Source organism: Scyliorhinus canicula, chromosome 5 (assembly GCF_902713615.1).
Source record: "Scyliorhinus canicula chromosome 5, sScyCan1.1, whole genome shotgun sequence".
Lineage (NCBI taxonomy): Eukaryota > Metazoa > Chordata > Chondrichthyes > Carcharhiniformes > Scyliorhinidae > Scyliorhinus > Scyliorhinus canicula.
Genome location: NC_052150.1, coordinates 143,690,097 through 143,707,352, shown reverse-complemented (window position 1 = coordinate 143,707,352; position 17,256 = coordinate 143,690,097). Strand labels below are relative to the sequence as shown.

General features: G+C 48.6%; 1 protein-coding gene across 1 annotated transcript in view; it reads left to right on the top strand.

Moving 5' to 3' along the window:
• cntnap2a (contactin associated protein 2a) overlaps positions 1-17,256 on the top strand; it is a 2,445,269-nt gene that overhangs the window by 2,028,639 nt on the left and 399,374 nt on the right. Inside the window, exon 16 of the mRNA XM_038797786.1 lies at positions 12,953-13,123. Within this exon, the coding sequence (XP_038653714.1) occupies positions 12,953-13,123 (171 nt within the window). The remainder of the gene's footprint in view (positions 1-12,952; positions 13,124-17,256) is intronic.

Sequence of the window (17,256 nt, the reverse complement as noted above, 5' to 3'; positions counted from 1 at the left end):
TCGGTTCAGATTCGATGAGCTGAATTGCTTCCTTCTGCACTGTTGTAATTCCATATTGTTTAAACTTGAAGATGAAATGAATATGTTTGTCACAGTACTATAGACATGTTACATCAACAATTTGCAAGTTACATAACTCCTAATAAAGGAATCTTGTGAAGGTAATCGGGTCTCGGCCACTGGCTGGAGAGCCAGTGAGGCCCCCCAGTCACCATTTTTCTGGCGGGCCCACCGCATTTTGTTCCACTCAGGTTGACAGGCCAACGGCAGACATTCCCCTGGAATTAAGGATCCTGGGGAAGACCTACTGACCAAGAGCAGCTGGCCAATCAGAGGCCAAGGATTGTCACTGAATCCCATGCAAGCGGTTAGTGCTGACGTGAGAGGGGTTCTTGGTGGGAGCTACAGGGGAGAGGGTGTAAGGGGGTCATCAGAAAGGTCAGGGGTTGGCGCTCAGTAGGCCCTCCCCTTCCTGATGCTGGATCCCTCAACCAGGCACTGACTGCCTCTGCACAAGGCAACCGACCACCAACCCTCCACCCCCCCCCCCCCCCCCCCCCCCCCCCGGTTTGGTCTTGCCACCATGGACTTAACCAGGATTTGGATTTGGCTTTTGTTTATTGTCACGTGTACCAAGGTACATTGCAATGTGGCGAGAGACTCTGCAACAAAACACAGTACAGAGGGGAAAAGATTCTACCCAAGGTTTTCCAAAGATTTCACATCAGCCTGTTCCATTTAATCAAAGTTAATCTAGAATAATTTTATAGTTACAAAGCCTATTGTTAGAATGGAGAAGGTATCATTCTTCAGGGAAAATCAAAGGCTTTTTCTCATGTGCCTCGCAAGATGCAACTCAAGCTCAGCACTGGGAGAGGAATTGAAATTGGGAACTCATCTATTGGGCATGGATCGTGGGTGGTCCAAATAGAATCAGGAAGCGGGCGAAAATATAGGGCAGGCCAATAATAGATGAAGTTGGAGAACATACTTCAACATTCTGAATGAAAGCCAGTTTATTCAGTTACAATTCAAAACTAAGAACTTGATAAGAATCATTTCGTTCAGGAGTTATGGGTCTGATAGTATAACCTTCTTTTGGCCATTCCTGTTCTGAAACAGGTTGACCTCATACATCAGTGTAAAGTTAATCGACCTAAATATTTCATTGGTACCTCGTGGATCCTCCATAATGCATTGGCGAGCACGATGGAGGCCAGCAAGTCAAATATTCAACATCCGGTTACTCACATTGTGTTGCAATTGTTTTAATGTGGTGGCACGGTAGCACAGTGGTTAGCACAGTTGCTTCACAGCTCCATGGTCTCAGGTTCGATTCCCAGCTTGGGTGACTGTCTGTGTGGAGTCTGCATGTTCTCCCAGTGTCTGCGTGGGTTTCCTCCGCGTGCTCCGGTTTCCTCCCACAGTCCAAAGATGTGCAGGTTAGGTGGATTGGCCATGCTAAATTGTCCCTTAATGTCCAGAAAAGGTTAGGTGGGGTTACGGGGATAGGGTGGAGATGTGGGATGCTCTTCCCACGTTTGGTGCAGACTCGATGGGCCAAGTGGCCTCCTTCTGCACTGTAAATTCTATGGGCGCGATTCTCCGCAAATGCGGAGAGTCGTGAAGGCTGCCGTGAAACTGGCCGTGTTTCACGGCAGCCTCCGCGCCCCCTCCCGGGATCCGATTCTGCTCCCCGGTCGGGGCTAGCAGCGGGGCCCCGTGAACTACAGCATCGCAGGCTTAGCGAACTTCGCTAAGCCCGCGCGCCAAGGGTAACAGCAGCTGAGGCGCACGATGACGTCAGCCGCGCATGCGCGGATTGGACGGCCCAACCCGCGCATGCGCGGATTGGACGGCCCAACCAGCGCATGCGCGGATGGCGTCATCACGCATATGTGTGAAACCCGCGCATGCGCGGGCTGTTATGCCCCTCAGCCGCCCCGCGGACTGATCCAGCGGGGCGGCGGAGGAACAAAGAGTGTGCGGGGTTCAGACCCGCTGCCCGCTATCGGTGCCCACCGATCGCGGGCCCATGCCACCCTTGGCACGGGCGTGGTGCGGCCGTGCCAATCGGTGCCATGGTTCTCGAGAACGGCACTTTGCGGCCGTTTTCACGAACGGTGAGAGCAGGTGTGTTGGAGTTCGTGAAAACGGCCGTAAAGGCCTTGGAACTCGGCCCATCGGATAGGGGAGAATCGCTGCTCGCCGTAAAAAAACGGCGAGCAGCGATTCGTGTCGTGGGGCGGCCGTGGTGGGGGGGAGAATAGCGGGAGGTCGGGAAAAATGTCGGGAAGGCCCTCCCGCTATTTTCCGACCCGTCGTGGGGGGCGGAGAATCGCGCCCTATGTCTACATCTATAAACCAAGTCCCCAGTTGAATAATTGGCTAATGGAGAAAAGGAGGGAGGAACATGGATGATTCAGTCCTTATTAATCCAAATAATTTCTGGATCCTTTCTGAACCTTTTTGTAGAGTTGGTGTACAGGCTCTTTTGTGAACCAGATGCTGCCCACCTATGTTTGCAGTGCTGGGCCAACCAAATGTGGAGTCGACTTTGGGCCTCTCACTGATAATTTGGTGTCCTGACGTGGAGCAGTTTCATTTCCCTTATTTATACCATCAGTTCCTCTTATAGAGTCATAGAATTTACAGTGCAGAAGGAGGCCATTCAGCCCATCGAGTCTGCATCGGCCCTTACAAAGGGCACCCTAATGATGCCCACGTATCTACCCTATCCCCGTAACCCAATAACCCCCACTTAACATTTTTTGGACACCAAGGACAATTTAGCATGGGCAATCCAACTAACCTGCACATCTTTGGACTGTGGGAGGAAACCGGAGCACCCGGAGGAAACCCATGCAAACTCAGGGAGAACGTTCCGGCTCCCCACAGACAGTGACCCAAGCCGTGAATCGAACCTGGGACCCTGGAGCTGTGAAGCAATTGTGCTAACCACTATGCTACCGTGCTGCCCGTAATACATTAGTTAGCTGAAATACTGGCCTGTTCTGCTTAGTTAGAGCTTTGCTAAATGTTTGTTTATTTTTTCAAAATTTGCATATTTTGATTTGACATGATTAATTTTTAATTAATGCAGGCTTTTAAAGATCTCCTAAAATGTTATGCTAATGTCAGTTGGATTACCAATAATTTCCCCTTCAGTATCATAATAGGCATTATTATATTAATAGCTACCACTTTACTCAGTTGACGAGTTAACAGGTCTCAATTGTATCCCTCATGTTTTAAGTGCCATAATGCTGTTCTCCAAAAGCCCAGCTGAACTTTTCTGACAAAATATTTTTAATTAGGTTTCTTCAACTATTTGAGCAACTTATTAATGGCTGGTGTACTTTTTGACTGTTTAACTTCTTTTCACTTTAGTTTTCTCCCAATGAGTTTCCTGTTGTAAAAGTATTGGTTGGGACCTCACAAATTGGGCAAGGTTTTACCTCATTCAAAACCCATCCACATGCACAGGTTAAAAATCAAACTATTATGCGCCGATACTGTTGCCCAAAACATTTATTTTTTGTGTAGTGGTACATTTACACTGTGAATTATATATGTTAACCACAGAGAGATGATTTTAAAGTCAGCATATTGATTCAGAACTAAACGATCATATTGTCAGTGAAATTGCATGGGACCCCAAAACTGTCAAAATTTGGTGTAGAGAACAATTTGCAGGGTGGATTGATACAACACAGCACCGCCCCTTGACATTCAATGGCATTACCATCACCAAATCCCCCACAGTCACCAATAATCAGAAACTGAACTGGACTAACCATATTAATACTGTGACTATGAGGGCAGGTCAAAGGCTAGGAATCCTAGGGCAAGTAACTTGCCCCCTGACCCCACAAAGCCTGTCCACCATCTACAAGGCACAAGTCAGGAGTGTAATGGAATACTCTCCACTTTCCTGGATGAGTGCAGCTCCAACAACACTCAAGAAGCTTGACACCATCCAAGACAAAGCAGCCCTCTTGATTTCTACCCCTTCCACAAACATTCAAACCCTCCACCACCGACGAACAGTGGCAGCAATGTGTACCAACTACAAGATGCACCGCAGTAACCCACCAAGGTTTCTGAGACAACACCTTCCAAACCCATGAACACGACCATCTAGAAGGACAAAAGCAGCAGATACCTGGGAACCCCACCACCTGGAGGTTCCCCTCCAAGTCACGCACCATCTTGATTTGGAAATATATCGTCACTCCTTTACTGTTGATGAGGCAACATCATGGAACTCCCTCCCTAACAGCACAGTTGGTGCACCTACCACCCGCAGTGGTTCAAGAAGGCAATCACCATCACTTTCTGAAGGGCAACTAGGGATGGGCAATAAATGTTGGACTAACCAGCATCCCATGAATTAATTTTTAAAAAAGCGATTGCTCATGTCAGGATTGTAAGCTCTTGTCCTGGAATTCCACAACCATGGAGAACTTCTCTATCATTGGAGAAAATGACGGAGGAAGCCAAAATCCAGAAGTCTCGCCCCCATGAAACTACCTTTTTCACGGCTACAGGTATAGGGCCAAGTTGGGATTTGGATAAGTAGAAATTGCAGAGACAGCTATCCATATTAAACAGCAGCAGCCTCCATGTCTGATTCTTCATTAGCCAGGATTAGGAAACAAAATGGAGGGAGGGATTCTCCAGGCCGCTAGCCAGTGGTGGGAATCACGATAGTCCAGTGAATCGGGCATGAGGCAGAATCGGCATTGACACCGCTGCGAGTTTCCCAACCCACTCCGTCGGCCCCAACCATTTTCCCGACCAGACCTGGCGGGAACATGCAAGCAACTCATTAAAGTTAATTTTAATGTCATTGTCGGGCAGGAAGCCCAATTCATCACCCTCCTGGGATGCTCCAGCACCTCCCAACTGGGAGTCCCGTTGGCATGAATTTATACAATTCCTGAGAAATGGGGACCTGGTGGCTTGGGTTCAAAGGGGGGAGCAAGGGGGTGAGAACCCTCCCCATACCTGCCTCCATGGTGCTGAGAGTGGTCCTTCAGGGGAGATGGGGGTCAGGGGGCTTGACTAAGATGGGAGTCAGTTGGCTGATCTTCCCATCTGCAGCCTTTAAACCCTTTAACCTGTCTCCCAGCGTGTCAAAATTAAATATCTTTGAGATGAAGATACAAGTCATCCCTTTATTGTGATGAAAATCTTGAAGTAGCTTTTTTGCAGTCACTTTTGTTGCCTTTTAGGTTTGGTAAGCTGCTGCGCAACCGTAGAGCCGTAAAGCTTTGAACTGCATTGTTTACACTGCAGGGCCAATCGCCTTTTAAAGCCTCTTGATTGACAGGTCCAGGCAATTTCAAAGGAAGATTTTCTATTGTTTATTTATATTTATATTGTTTATTTATACAGCTCTCCAGAGGTCCCTTAACTCTGAAGTGTTTCCTCTTTTGTGCTGGTGTTCTTTCCTACAATTTTTTAAAGAGGTTGACTCACTGTGCTTAATAGCATCCTAGAAAGAACAGGGGCGAAATTCTCCGACCCCCCCCAGGGTCGGAGAATCACCTGGGGCCGGCGAAAATCCCACCCCCACCGTGGCAGAAATTCTCCACCATCCGGGAATTGGCGGGGGCGGGAATCAGGCCCCGCTGATCGGCGTGCCCGCCGCGCCGATGGACGAACCCCTCGCGGCGATTCTCCGGCCCGCGATGATTGACGCACCGGCGCATGCGCGAACCGGCGAAGGCCTTTCGGGTGGCGCCAGGCAGCGGGCGTCAAAGGCTGCTGCCGCCGGTGTTGGTGCCAGTCGGCGGGGCGCCAACCACTCCGGCGCGGGCCTAGCCCTCCGCACCTTTGGGGAGGCCCGACGCCAGAGTGATTGGCGCCACTCCGCTACGCCGGGACCCCCAGCCCCGCCAGGTAGTGGAGAATCCCGGCCCAGGTGTGAAGGCAACACTCAAGACACTCGTCCCTGAAGTAGCTTTTTTTTAAATATAGTCAACGACAGACACTTAGGAATGTATTTTATTTTATCTCAACATGGGTCCTGAAGTCTTCCTATGGTGGATATTGGCTGCATTAGCATTCAGGATATAAGGGCAATGGGTGGTAGATGTGAGCATATGTTGGCATGTGTCGGTGTTAAATGGTATCGTGGTTATAAAAAGCCAGGGAAATGTGAGTAGAGAGATATAGATTGGCTTGGAGGTTATGAGAGGCCTTGAGAGCATGGGTAGAGGGACAGTTTGGCATTCAGTGCATGAGGGAACCAGGGGTTGGGGTGAAGGATATAGGTTGGCATGGAAGGGGTCATGGGGGTGGCTAGAGGGCATAACATAGTATAGGTTGGCATGGATGGGGAATGAGGAGTGCATGGGGGAATGGTGACTGGGGGGCTTTTATCTGTTTTATTGCTTTGAAACAATATTGGACAAAGTGCTAGCACGCTAAAACATGCCTCTGACCAACCCATCTCCGCACCTGGAAGCCTCTGTAATGTTTCCGGGGTTGCCCACAAGAACTCCCATTCTCAACCACCCTTCCCAGGCCAAAAATTCAACCTTTTGGGCATTTTCTCCGGGGTTAGGTTTGAAGAGCCAAGAATTGTCTCAATTCCACGATCTCAACTCTGGAGCAAATAATTGAAGCTTTGTGGTAGGGAAATTACTGGAGGGAATTCTTCGAGACAGGATCTACTCCCATGTGGAAACAAATCGACGTATTAGTGAGAAGCAGCATGGTTTTGTGAAGGGGAGGTCGTGTCTCACTAACTTGATAGAGTTTTTTGAGGAGGTCACAAAGATGAATGATGCAGGTAGGGCAGTGGATGTTGTCTATATGGACTTCAGTAAGGCCTTTGACAAGGTCCCTCATGGCAGACTGGTACAAAAGGTGAAGTCTCACGGGATCAGGGGTGAGCTGGCAAGATGGATACAGAACTGGCTAGGTCATAGAAGCCAGAGAGTAGCAATGGAAGGGTGCTTTTCTTTTTTTTTTTATAAATGTTTTTATTCAGTTTTCGTATTTTATATTGAACAAATTACAAATTGTTAGGAGAGAGAAACAAAAAAAAAAAACAAACAAAAACAAACACGCAAAAATTAACATACATATTTACAGGTAAGCATCTTCGTAGTAGTAACTGCGCCCCCCCCCCCCCCCCCCCCCAACATGTTTATTTAGCTTGGTTTTGGGCCTTAGCTAGCCATCGAACCCCCGTAACGAACCTGTAGCCCCCCCCCCCCCTCCCGCTACCTTCCCCCGACTATTCTTCCTCTTGTACATTGGCCACAAATAGGTCCCGGAACAGTTGCATGAATGGCTCCCACGTTCTGTGGAAGCCGTCGTCCGACCCTCGGATGGCAAATTTGATTTTCTCCATTTGGAGAGATTCCGAGAGGTCGGACAGCCAGTCCGCAGCTCTGGGCGGTGCTGCTGACCGCCAGCCAAACAGGATTCTACGGCGGGCGATCAGGGAGGCAAAGGCAAGGGCATCCGCCCTCCTCCCCAGGAATAGATCTGGCTGTTCTGAAACCCCGAAGACCGCCACTATCGGGCATGGCTCCACCCTCACTCCCACCACTTTGGACATTACCTCGAAGAAGGCTGTCCAGTACTCCACGAGTCTGGGGCAAGACCAGAACATGTGGGCGTGGTTGGCCGGGCCTCTTTGGCACCGTTCACATCTGTCTTCCACCTCCGGGAAGAACCTACTCATACGGGTTCTTGTTAAGTGGGCTCTATGTACCACTTTTAGTTGCGTCAGGCTGAGCCTTGCGCACGTGGAGGTGGAGTTGACCCTATGCAGTGCTTCGCTCCAGAGTCCCCACCCGATCTCCATCCCCAGGTCGTCCTCCCATTTCCTCCTTGTTGCGTCCAGTACGGTGTCGTCCCTATCTACCAGTCGGTCATACATGTCACTACAGTTCCCTTTCTCTAGGATACTTGCGTCCAGTAGGTCTTCCAGTAGTGTCTGTCGTGGCGGTTGTGGGTACGTCCTTGTCTCCTTTCGTAGGAAGTTTTTGAGCTGCAGGTACCGTAGCTCGTTCCCCCCAGCTAGCTGAAATTTCTCTGTCAGTTCGTCCAGTGTTGCGATCCTGTCGTCCGTGTATAGGTCCCTGACTGTCAGTGTCCCCCCGTCCTGCCTCCACCTTTTGAAGGTGGCGTCGGTCAGTGCTGGTTTGAACCTATGGTTGTTGCAGATGGGAGCCCTGTTCGACATTTTGGTCAGGCCAAGTTGCTGCCGCAGTTGGTTCCAGGATTGGAGGGTGGCTGTCACCACTGGGCTGCTGGAGTGTTTTTTGGGTGGGGATGGGAGTGCTGCCGTGGCGAGGGCCCGGAGGGAGGTTCCCATGCAGGAGGCCTCCTCCGCACGCACCCACTCAGCTTCTGGCTCCTGGATCCATCCCCTTACTCGCTCGGCTGTTGCTGCCCAGTGGTAGAATTGTAGATTCGGGAGGGCTAACCCTCCCCTGGTTTTTGTTTTTTGTAAGACCTTCTTTGGGATCCTAGCATTTTTACCCCCCCATACGAACGCCATGATGAGTTTGTCCAGCGCTTTGAAAAAGGCCTTGGGGATGTAGATCGGAATGGATCTAAACAGGAAGAGCAACCTGGGCAGTACGTTCATCTTGATCGTCTGAACTCTCCCCGCGAGGGAGAGCGGGAGTGTGTTCCATCTTTGCAGGTCCTTTTTAACTTCCTCCGTCAGGCTGGTGAGGTTCCATTTGTGGATCCCTTTCCAGTCCTGGGCTATTTGGATCCCCAGGTAGCGGAATTTATGTCGGGCTTGTTTGAACGGCAGCCCCTTTAGTGCTGCCCCCCCCCCCCCCCCCCCCCCTTGCGGGTGTAATGGGAAGATCTCACTTTTGCTCATGTTGAGTTTGTAGCCCGAGAAGGCTCCAAACTCTTTCAGGAGCGCGATGATTCCGTCCATGCTGCTTTGTGGGTCCGAGATATAGAGGAGCAGATCATCCGCATAGAGTGAGACTCTGTGCTCTCTACCTCCCCTTCGGATCCCCCTCCAATTTTTTGCTGCCCTGAGCGCGATTGCTAGCGGTTCGATTGCTAGTGCGAACAGCAGCGGGGACAGTGGGCATCCTTGTCTGGTGCCCCTGTGCAGCTGGAAGTATTGGGAGTTGGTATTGTTGGTCTGTACACTCGCCATGGGAGCGTTGTACAGGAGCTTTACCCAAGCTGTGAACCCTGTTCCAAGCCCGAACCGCTCCAGTACCTCTATGAGGTATATCCATTCGACTCTGTCGAAGGCCTTTTCTGCGTCCAGGGAGACGATCACCTCTTGTGTTCTCTCCCCGGAGGGGGTCATTATCACGTTCAGCAGGCGCCTGATGTTCGCGGTCAGCTGTCTACCTTTGACAAAGCCCGTCTGGTCCTCTGTGACCACCTCAGGTACACAGTCTTCTAGCCTTTGGCTAGGATTTTGGCCAGTATTTTGGCGTCTGCATTCAGCAGAGATATGGGTCTGTATGACCCACATTCCGTTGGGTCTTTGTCTTTCTTAGGTATCAGCGAGATTGAGGCCTGTGCTAACGTGGGTGGCAACGTGCCCCTAGCTAGCGAGTCTGTGAACATCTCCCGCATGTGCGGGGCCAGCGCTGTCGCAAATTTTTTGTAGAAGTCCGCCGGGAATCCGTCCGGTCCCGGCGCCTTCCCCGCCTGCATGGAGCTAATGCTCTCCATGATCTCTCCCAGTGCTAGTGGTGCTTCCAGATCCCGTTTTCTGCCCTCTCCCACAACTGGTATGTTCAGTCCGTCAAGAAACCGGTTCATCCCAGCCTTCCCCGTTGGGGGCTCTGAGGTGTACAGCTCTTGGTAGAAGGGAAGGGTGCTTTTCTAATTGGAGGGCTGTGACTAGTGGTGTTCCACAGGGATCAGTGCTGGGACCTTTGATGTTCATAGTATGTATAAATGATTTGGAGGAAAATATAACTGGTCTGATTAGTAAGTTTGCAGACGACACAAAGGCTGGTGGAATTGCGGACAGCAATGAGGACTGTCAGAGGATACAGCAGGATTTAGATCATTTGGAGACTTGGGCGGAGAGATGGCAGATGGAGTTTAATTCGGACAAATGTGAGGTAATGCATTTTGGAAGGTCTAATGCAGGTAGGGAATATATAGTGAATGGTAGAACCCTCAAGAGCATTGACAGTCAGAGAGATCTAGGTGTACAGGTCCACAGGTCACTGAAAGGGGCAACACAGGTGGAGAAGGTAGTCACGAAGGCATACAGCATGCTTGCCTTCATTGGCTGGGGCATTGAGTATAAGAATTGGCAAGTCATGTTGCAGCTATATAGAACCTTAGTTAGGCCACACTTGGAGTATAGTGTTCAATTCTAGTTGCCACACTACCAGAAGGATGTGGAAGCTTTAGAGGGGGTGCAGAAGAGATTTACCAGGATGTTGCCTGGTATGTAGGACCTGGTATGTATGCCTCCTATGAGGAGCGGTTGAATAAACTCGGTTTGTTCTCACTGTAACGACGGAAGTTGAGGGGCGACCTGATAGAGGTCGACAAAATTATGGGGGGCATAGACAGAGTGGATAGTCAGAGGCTTTTTCCCAGGTAGCGGGATCAATTACTAGGGGGCATAGGTTTAAGGTGCGAGGGGCAAGGTTTAGAGGAGATGTATGAGGCAAGTTTTTTACACAGAGGATAGTGGGTGCCTGGAACTTGCTGCTGGAGGAGGTGGTGGAAGCAGGGGCAATAGTGACATTTAAGGGGCATCTTGACAAATACATGAATAGGATGGGAATAGAGGGATACGGACCCAGGAAGTGTAGAAGATTTTAGGTTAGAGGGCAGCATGGTCGGCACAGGCTTCGAGGGCCGAAGGGCCTGTTCCTGTGCTTTACTTTTCTTTGTTCTTTGGCATCAGTTTGTCTTGGAACCAGTGGCAGAAACCAAAGTAAACTTGCCAGATTTGTTCAGGCAAGTAATATTCGGTCTTAATTCCCAGTTGTCAGCTTCAACAAATCCAGAAAGTTTATTTTGGAATTGCGTTGGCTGTACAAGGCACACACTGAGCATCAATAATAATAATATTTAGCGTCACAAGCGGGCTTACATTAACACTGCAATGAAGTTACTGTGAAAAACCCCTGGTCGCCAACATCCGGCGCCAGTTCGGGTACACAGAGGGAGAATTCAGAATGTCCAATTCACCTAACAGCACGTTTTGGGTCTAGTGGGAGGAAACCGGAGAACCCGGAAGAAACCCATGCAGACACAGGGAGAACGTGCAGACTCCACACAAACAGTGACCCAAGCCTGGATTCAAACCTGGGACCCTGGAGCTGAAGCAACAGTGCTAACCACTGTGCTACCATGCTGCCCCAATGGGACTGGCTAAGAGAAAAACCAATCAAGGAACCAATGCCGATATTAGTCCAGCAGAACTACCCCTCAAGGTCATGTGTTTACATCACCAGTGTCTTCTTAGTTGACTAGTTCAGTGCATTCTTTGTTGTGCTATTGAGACACACAGAACAGAATTGATCCCCACCACATGCTGTGTTAACTGACCTCAGGTCAGTTTGCAGCTGTTGTTTGATGTTCATTGATAACCTCTGGTGGAGAATGTGTGTGTGTGTGTGCTCTCCATTACCCAATAGCCTTACAGTTTCAGGTCATAAATGACGCAGGCTCACATTGGCAAGATACCAGTAGGCAGTTCTTCAGGGAAAAAAATGGAGTTGCCGTCTTCTGATGCTCCAGTCCCCTGTTGACAGTGGCATCACCATATACGCCCATGCCTGCGGGAGGAAGAAAATTCACCAGAGGTCTTCATCAAAAGCCCCCATCAGAACCCCCAATAGACCCTCCACCAGAGACACCCATCAGACGATTCCGGTGCTCCAGTTCCCTGCGGCAGCGGCATCGAAGTTTGCGCTTGTTTAATTGGAAGGAGGCAAATGAGTCAAAATGATCTTGAGCAATCTTATTAAAAGGCTGGGCAGCGGATTCTCCACACCGCCATGCTTCTCACGCGGGCGGGGATTGGTACAAATATTTCCCTGCGTGGCACTGACACAGTATACCTCACGGTCAGCCAAGCTCGTATGTATTTAAGATAGATGCCCGCCAGGACATAGGAGGGCCCTCTCCCTCCCACTGTCCAAATCCTGCCCATCCACCCCCCAGCCTTCCTAGCAGACACCCCAACAGATCCCACATCAGAACCGCCACCAGAGACACACACAAACAGACTCCCCCAACAGAGACCCGCCCACCTGAGACCCGTCTCAGACCCCCCATCAGACCCCCCCCTACCAGAGACTCTTAAACCTGCTGCTTCAGACAGATTGTAAAATGTAAGTTGGAGTTGTTGATTACAATGAATAGGAGAAACACAGTGAACTACTTGAGTTGTAACCCGTCAGCCTCCTATACATATTCTAACTGCCATGTAATTTCCCTCTGGATCAATATAGTTAAGTTTAATCAGTCACTTTTAAGCTTTTTCTAGCGGCTCCATGCAAATAACTCACTTTGTTACTCTGCACAAAGCTCGATGTGCAAATATCATGATGGCAGCACATTTTGTCATCTGTCAGTGTTTAAATCTGCTGAATTGTTTCTGTGAGTGAGCCACCTGCTAAATGCTTTATTTACCTCCTTAAACTTTCCAGTCTCCAGTGATGAACTAGACCTACAATCTATAGCAAGTAGCCACTGTGTGTTTATTATAAGTGACAGATCGCCCACCAATTGTTGTGTGCCTGTGTATATTTTATTATGAAAGTGGCAGGATGAATGACTAAGCAAAAGGTTAATTTCTCGTGTGCAAGTAATGTTCTTTTTGTATCATAACTGATGAGATTTTGGAAAGCTTTGACATTTTATCAGCGCACCAGCTGCTCCATTACTGCGTCTCTTATTATTCAAGGCAACTTGTCGAATCAGCTACTGTCATTTCTCCCTCTCTCTCCATCTCTATTAGGAAACTATTGGAATGCTGCCTCATTCAATACACCTTCTTCCTATCTTCACTTCTCAACTTTCCATGGAGAGACCAGTGCTGACATCTCATTTTACTTCAAGACCTCAGTTCCTTACGGAGTGTTCCTTGAAAACTTGGGCAACACGGACTTTATAAGGCTTGAGCTGAAATGTAAGTTGCCTGCGAAAGAGCAGATCCCTTTCAACTCTCTAGGTTACATTTAGATGTCATTTCGAACTATTTGCCATGAACATTTCTGGAAATCAAAAGTATACTGAATAAGATATGCATGTATGAAAAAACAATTTAAACACACTGGTGTTCATATAAATGGCTGCCATATCACATTGACCGGTTGTACTAAAATCCTGGGAGTCAATTGTTGTGTTCTCAAAAACTATTGTTTGAGCATGCAGTGAAAGCACCCTTATAATACTGCATCTGATTTTGGTCAGTGCGATGACACCACCTTGAGGAAATAGCCTGCCACCACTTTGTCTTACCACAAGTTGCAGCATAAACTGCACCAGAGCTTTCCGACCTGATTTTTAAATATTTTAGTGTTGACTGAAGAACAAACCCAACAGTTCACTCATATTTTTTAAAAACTGTACTTGATATTTTCTTGCAGAGTGTAGGCAGCATATTGCACCGTCTTTCGTTCCATGCTTATTCTCAGACGAACCCGCCTCAGTTTGCAGGATAACAACAATGCTCTAATTGTGAAAGGTTTAAGATCCATGATTAAATTGTGTGACACAAAGGGATGTTGCACAATTTAATCAGTTTGTAAAGTCTTCTTGCGGGAGGAGCCGTGTGATAAATTCCAACAAGCAAGGGAATTGTGTCCTGTCCATTCATCATGTTGTTCTCATGTGTAAGCCTATCAGCTGAGATCAAAAGAAGAGTCGACAGAGATTAAAGATTATTCACTCACAACTTTTTACAAACATGGGTAAAGAGAGAAAAGCTAATTATTTTTACAGTCATCAGCAACATGAAACATCAAAGCCCCAAGAGCAGATTTTAATTCTCACAGGCTTTCCGTTTATCAATTTATTGACAGAATACCATTAATGGACATGGAACATAGAACATACAGTGCAGAAGGAGGCCATTTGGCCCATCGAGTCTGCAATGACCCATTTAAGCCCTCACTTCCACTCCTCCTAACCTTTTTTTGGTCACTAAGGGCAATTTATCATGGCCAATCAACCTAACCTGCACATCTTTGGACTGTTGGAGGAAACCGGAGCACCCGGAGGAAACCCACGCAGACACGGGGAGAACGTGCAGACTCCGCACAGGCAGTGACCCAGCAGGGAATCAAACCTGGGACCCTGGCGCTGTGAAGCCACTTGTGCTACCATGCTGCCCTCAAATAACAATCAAATAACAATTTGTCCATTTTATTTCAAGTTCCTTTAAAATATTTCACCAGGAAAATCTTTTGTTCAAAAAAATTGCCAAGGTTGGCGCACATCATATCAAGGCTGGGGTTTTTCAAATGACAGAAAATTAAATAAGAAATGGCATTTATTAAGTGATACCTTATTTTCATGTTTACGACTCATGGGACGGAATGTGGAATTACCAAAATGCGAGGGCAGCATGTGGCGCAGTGATTAGCACTGGCACTGCGGCGCTGAGGACCCGGGTTCGAAATCCCGGCCTTGGGCCACTGTCCATCTGGAGCCTGCACATTCTCCCCATATCTGCATGGGTTTTACCCCCACAAACCAAAGATGTGCAGATTAGGTGGATTGGCCATGCTAAATTGCCCCTTAATTGGAAAAACTAAATAATTGGGTACTCTAAATTTATTAAAAAAGAAATTACCAAAATGCCAGGAGCCAGGGTAAGGGGGTAGTGGCAGTGGCAGTGTGGGTCCAATATTGCACGTCAGTGGTTCACTGACCCAGCCATTGCATTTCTTGTTTTCCGACCATTTATCTTAAACAGGTATGAGGATTAGCTGCTTTTGTCAATTTCAACTTCAGTGTTTAAAAGGACATTTCAAACTTGAAGTTCAATGGATTTTGGAGTTGGGAGCAGAACAGAATTGGCAGAATGGAATGCACATGTTCAAGACTGCACCTTGTTGCCTCCCTGGGTGTGAGGCTGGGAGGAAGAAGCCTGCCACTGAAACAAAGGAATTGTGGTTTGAGATTTCCCATGTGATCAGCAATGAAACACGGGGCTTGATTCCCCGTTTTTGGGACTATGTCCACACGCCGTCATAAAAACTGTAGTCTTGCACGCCAGAATTGGCGTGAAAAGGCCACTTATTCATAGCCCTGCAGGGGGCCAGCAGGGCCAGCTCGCAACTTTAGCTGCAGATTTGGGCCCCCGGACGTCCGGGTCAGAGGCCGCGCATGCACACGGCGGCGGCCTCCAGCGGCCACATCATGCTCCTTGGCGGACTCAGACCGTGGAGCTGGACTTCCCAAATAGTGCCCCCAATTGGCCATACGCCCGACCCTGACAACCCGTCCAAAACTACCCCGGGCGCCGTATGAGGAGCTCCTGCCCTCTGATCGGCCCGCCCAAGACCATGGTGGCCGCAGACTGAGTCCACAGCTGCCTCGTGAGTATCCCGAACGGCAAGACCATGAGTAGTCCACGCCGTCGGGACTTTGACCAGTCGGGGGCGGAGAATGGCGGGACAGGCCTCCGCAGGTGGTGGTCGAGGAGGACAACATCTCCTCAGAGGGATTCAACACACCACCACAATACTCATGCAAATGAGAGTCCAGCTGAGATACTCACACTTCAGTGGAATCTATAAGACATTTGTGTTTTCACCTCATAACCTACAGGTCACAAGTTAGCAAGTAAATTAGGTGGAGACAGGCAGATCAATGGAGAGCCCAAGTCAGAGACCATGGGTTGCTCTGAACATTGCTCAGCTGGATGCCAATGCAGATCCTTTGGTTCCTTTAACATACCTGTTACTTCTATAGCAGCAAAGAATGTACATTGTACTGCCATGAATTCCATGCATTGTATATGATTGCAAAGTGATTGGAGCAGTCCTTCTCAAGCATGAGAGCCATGATGCCGCAGGCTTTTGCGATGATGTCTTTATCCGTGGGAAAAGTGGCCGCCTGCTTGAAGCATCAAATGTGACAATCAAATCAGTGCATGCAGACCATCACCACAATGATTTTTAAGATGAATGTCACCTTAAATGAGGTGAATGATAACTTAACCTTAACTGTTCATTGCCCTGCTGATCTGCAGAAAAGTCTTCTTCAACTCATTGTGGACGGTGAGCCATGGGAGAGGTGATGGAAAGAAGGGACTTAAATATAAGTGCTTCCAATTCTCACAAACTACCTCCTCCCTTTACCTCCCAGTCAATGGTGCCCGACACTTGTAGGAAGCCAGAGCATCCATTCATTCTGATTGACACCATATAAGAAAAAGTGTACACAATTGCCAGCCCTGGAAAAAAAGACAACAGTTACCAATTTTGTGCATTTTGGGGCTGCTGACTGTCAGATTCTGCAAATATCTCTTGCGAAACCCTGGAAGAATTCAGAGAAAAAGAGCTTGTGGACAGTGATGACTGTGACAAACTGCAAATATTTGCCACCACCTGACGCAAGACCCTGAACCTTCTGAGACATCAGCATTGCAACATGTCAAGAAAGCTCTCCGCCTGTGCTCCTTATGTGACAGGTATTGCCTACTGCCAGTTGTACCTTTCTGCTGACCCCATCTACAGTGGAGCTACAGGCTTGTGAGGAGCAAGCTGTTGCTGCCCCTGCTGCTGGTCCTCCTGCTGGTGCTTGTCCTGCTGTCCCTACTGCTGCTGCTGCTAATGGCCACCTTGGTCTTTATCCAAGGCCCAAAGTAAAACAGCACAAGCAGCACCCATGTTTCTAGGATAGATCAGAGCTCCAAAGTGCAGATCAGATGTCAGATGTTCAAACCCCTAAAGTTGTCAAAGTAACATCTCAGCAAAGGTACTGTGTGATGTGTTTGGTACTCTGGATCTGTGGAGACTGTGTTTACCTGAGCAGTAACATAGACAGGCTACCAACACTTGTAATAGTACAACTCCATTTTATTTAACTAAGAGCTGTTGAACATACTTGCACTGTGGGTAGACACTATGTTAGATTGACTGAAGACCTATGCCTGACCTGACCAGCCTATACTGCTAGCACACGGTAGATGTTTGTGCTACTGACTGTGGGCTCCGTCTGTCTCAGAGGCTGCATCCCGAATGAGCGGGAAAACTAGTGCCCTCTGGCTTTATAGTGACCGTGCCCTAACTGGCGATTGGCTGCTGTGTT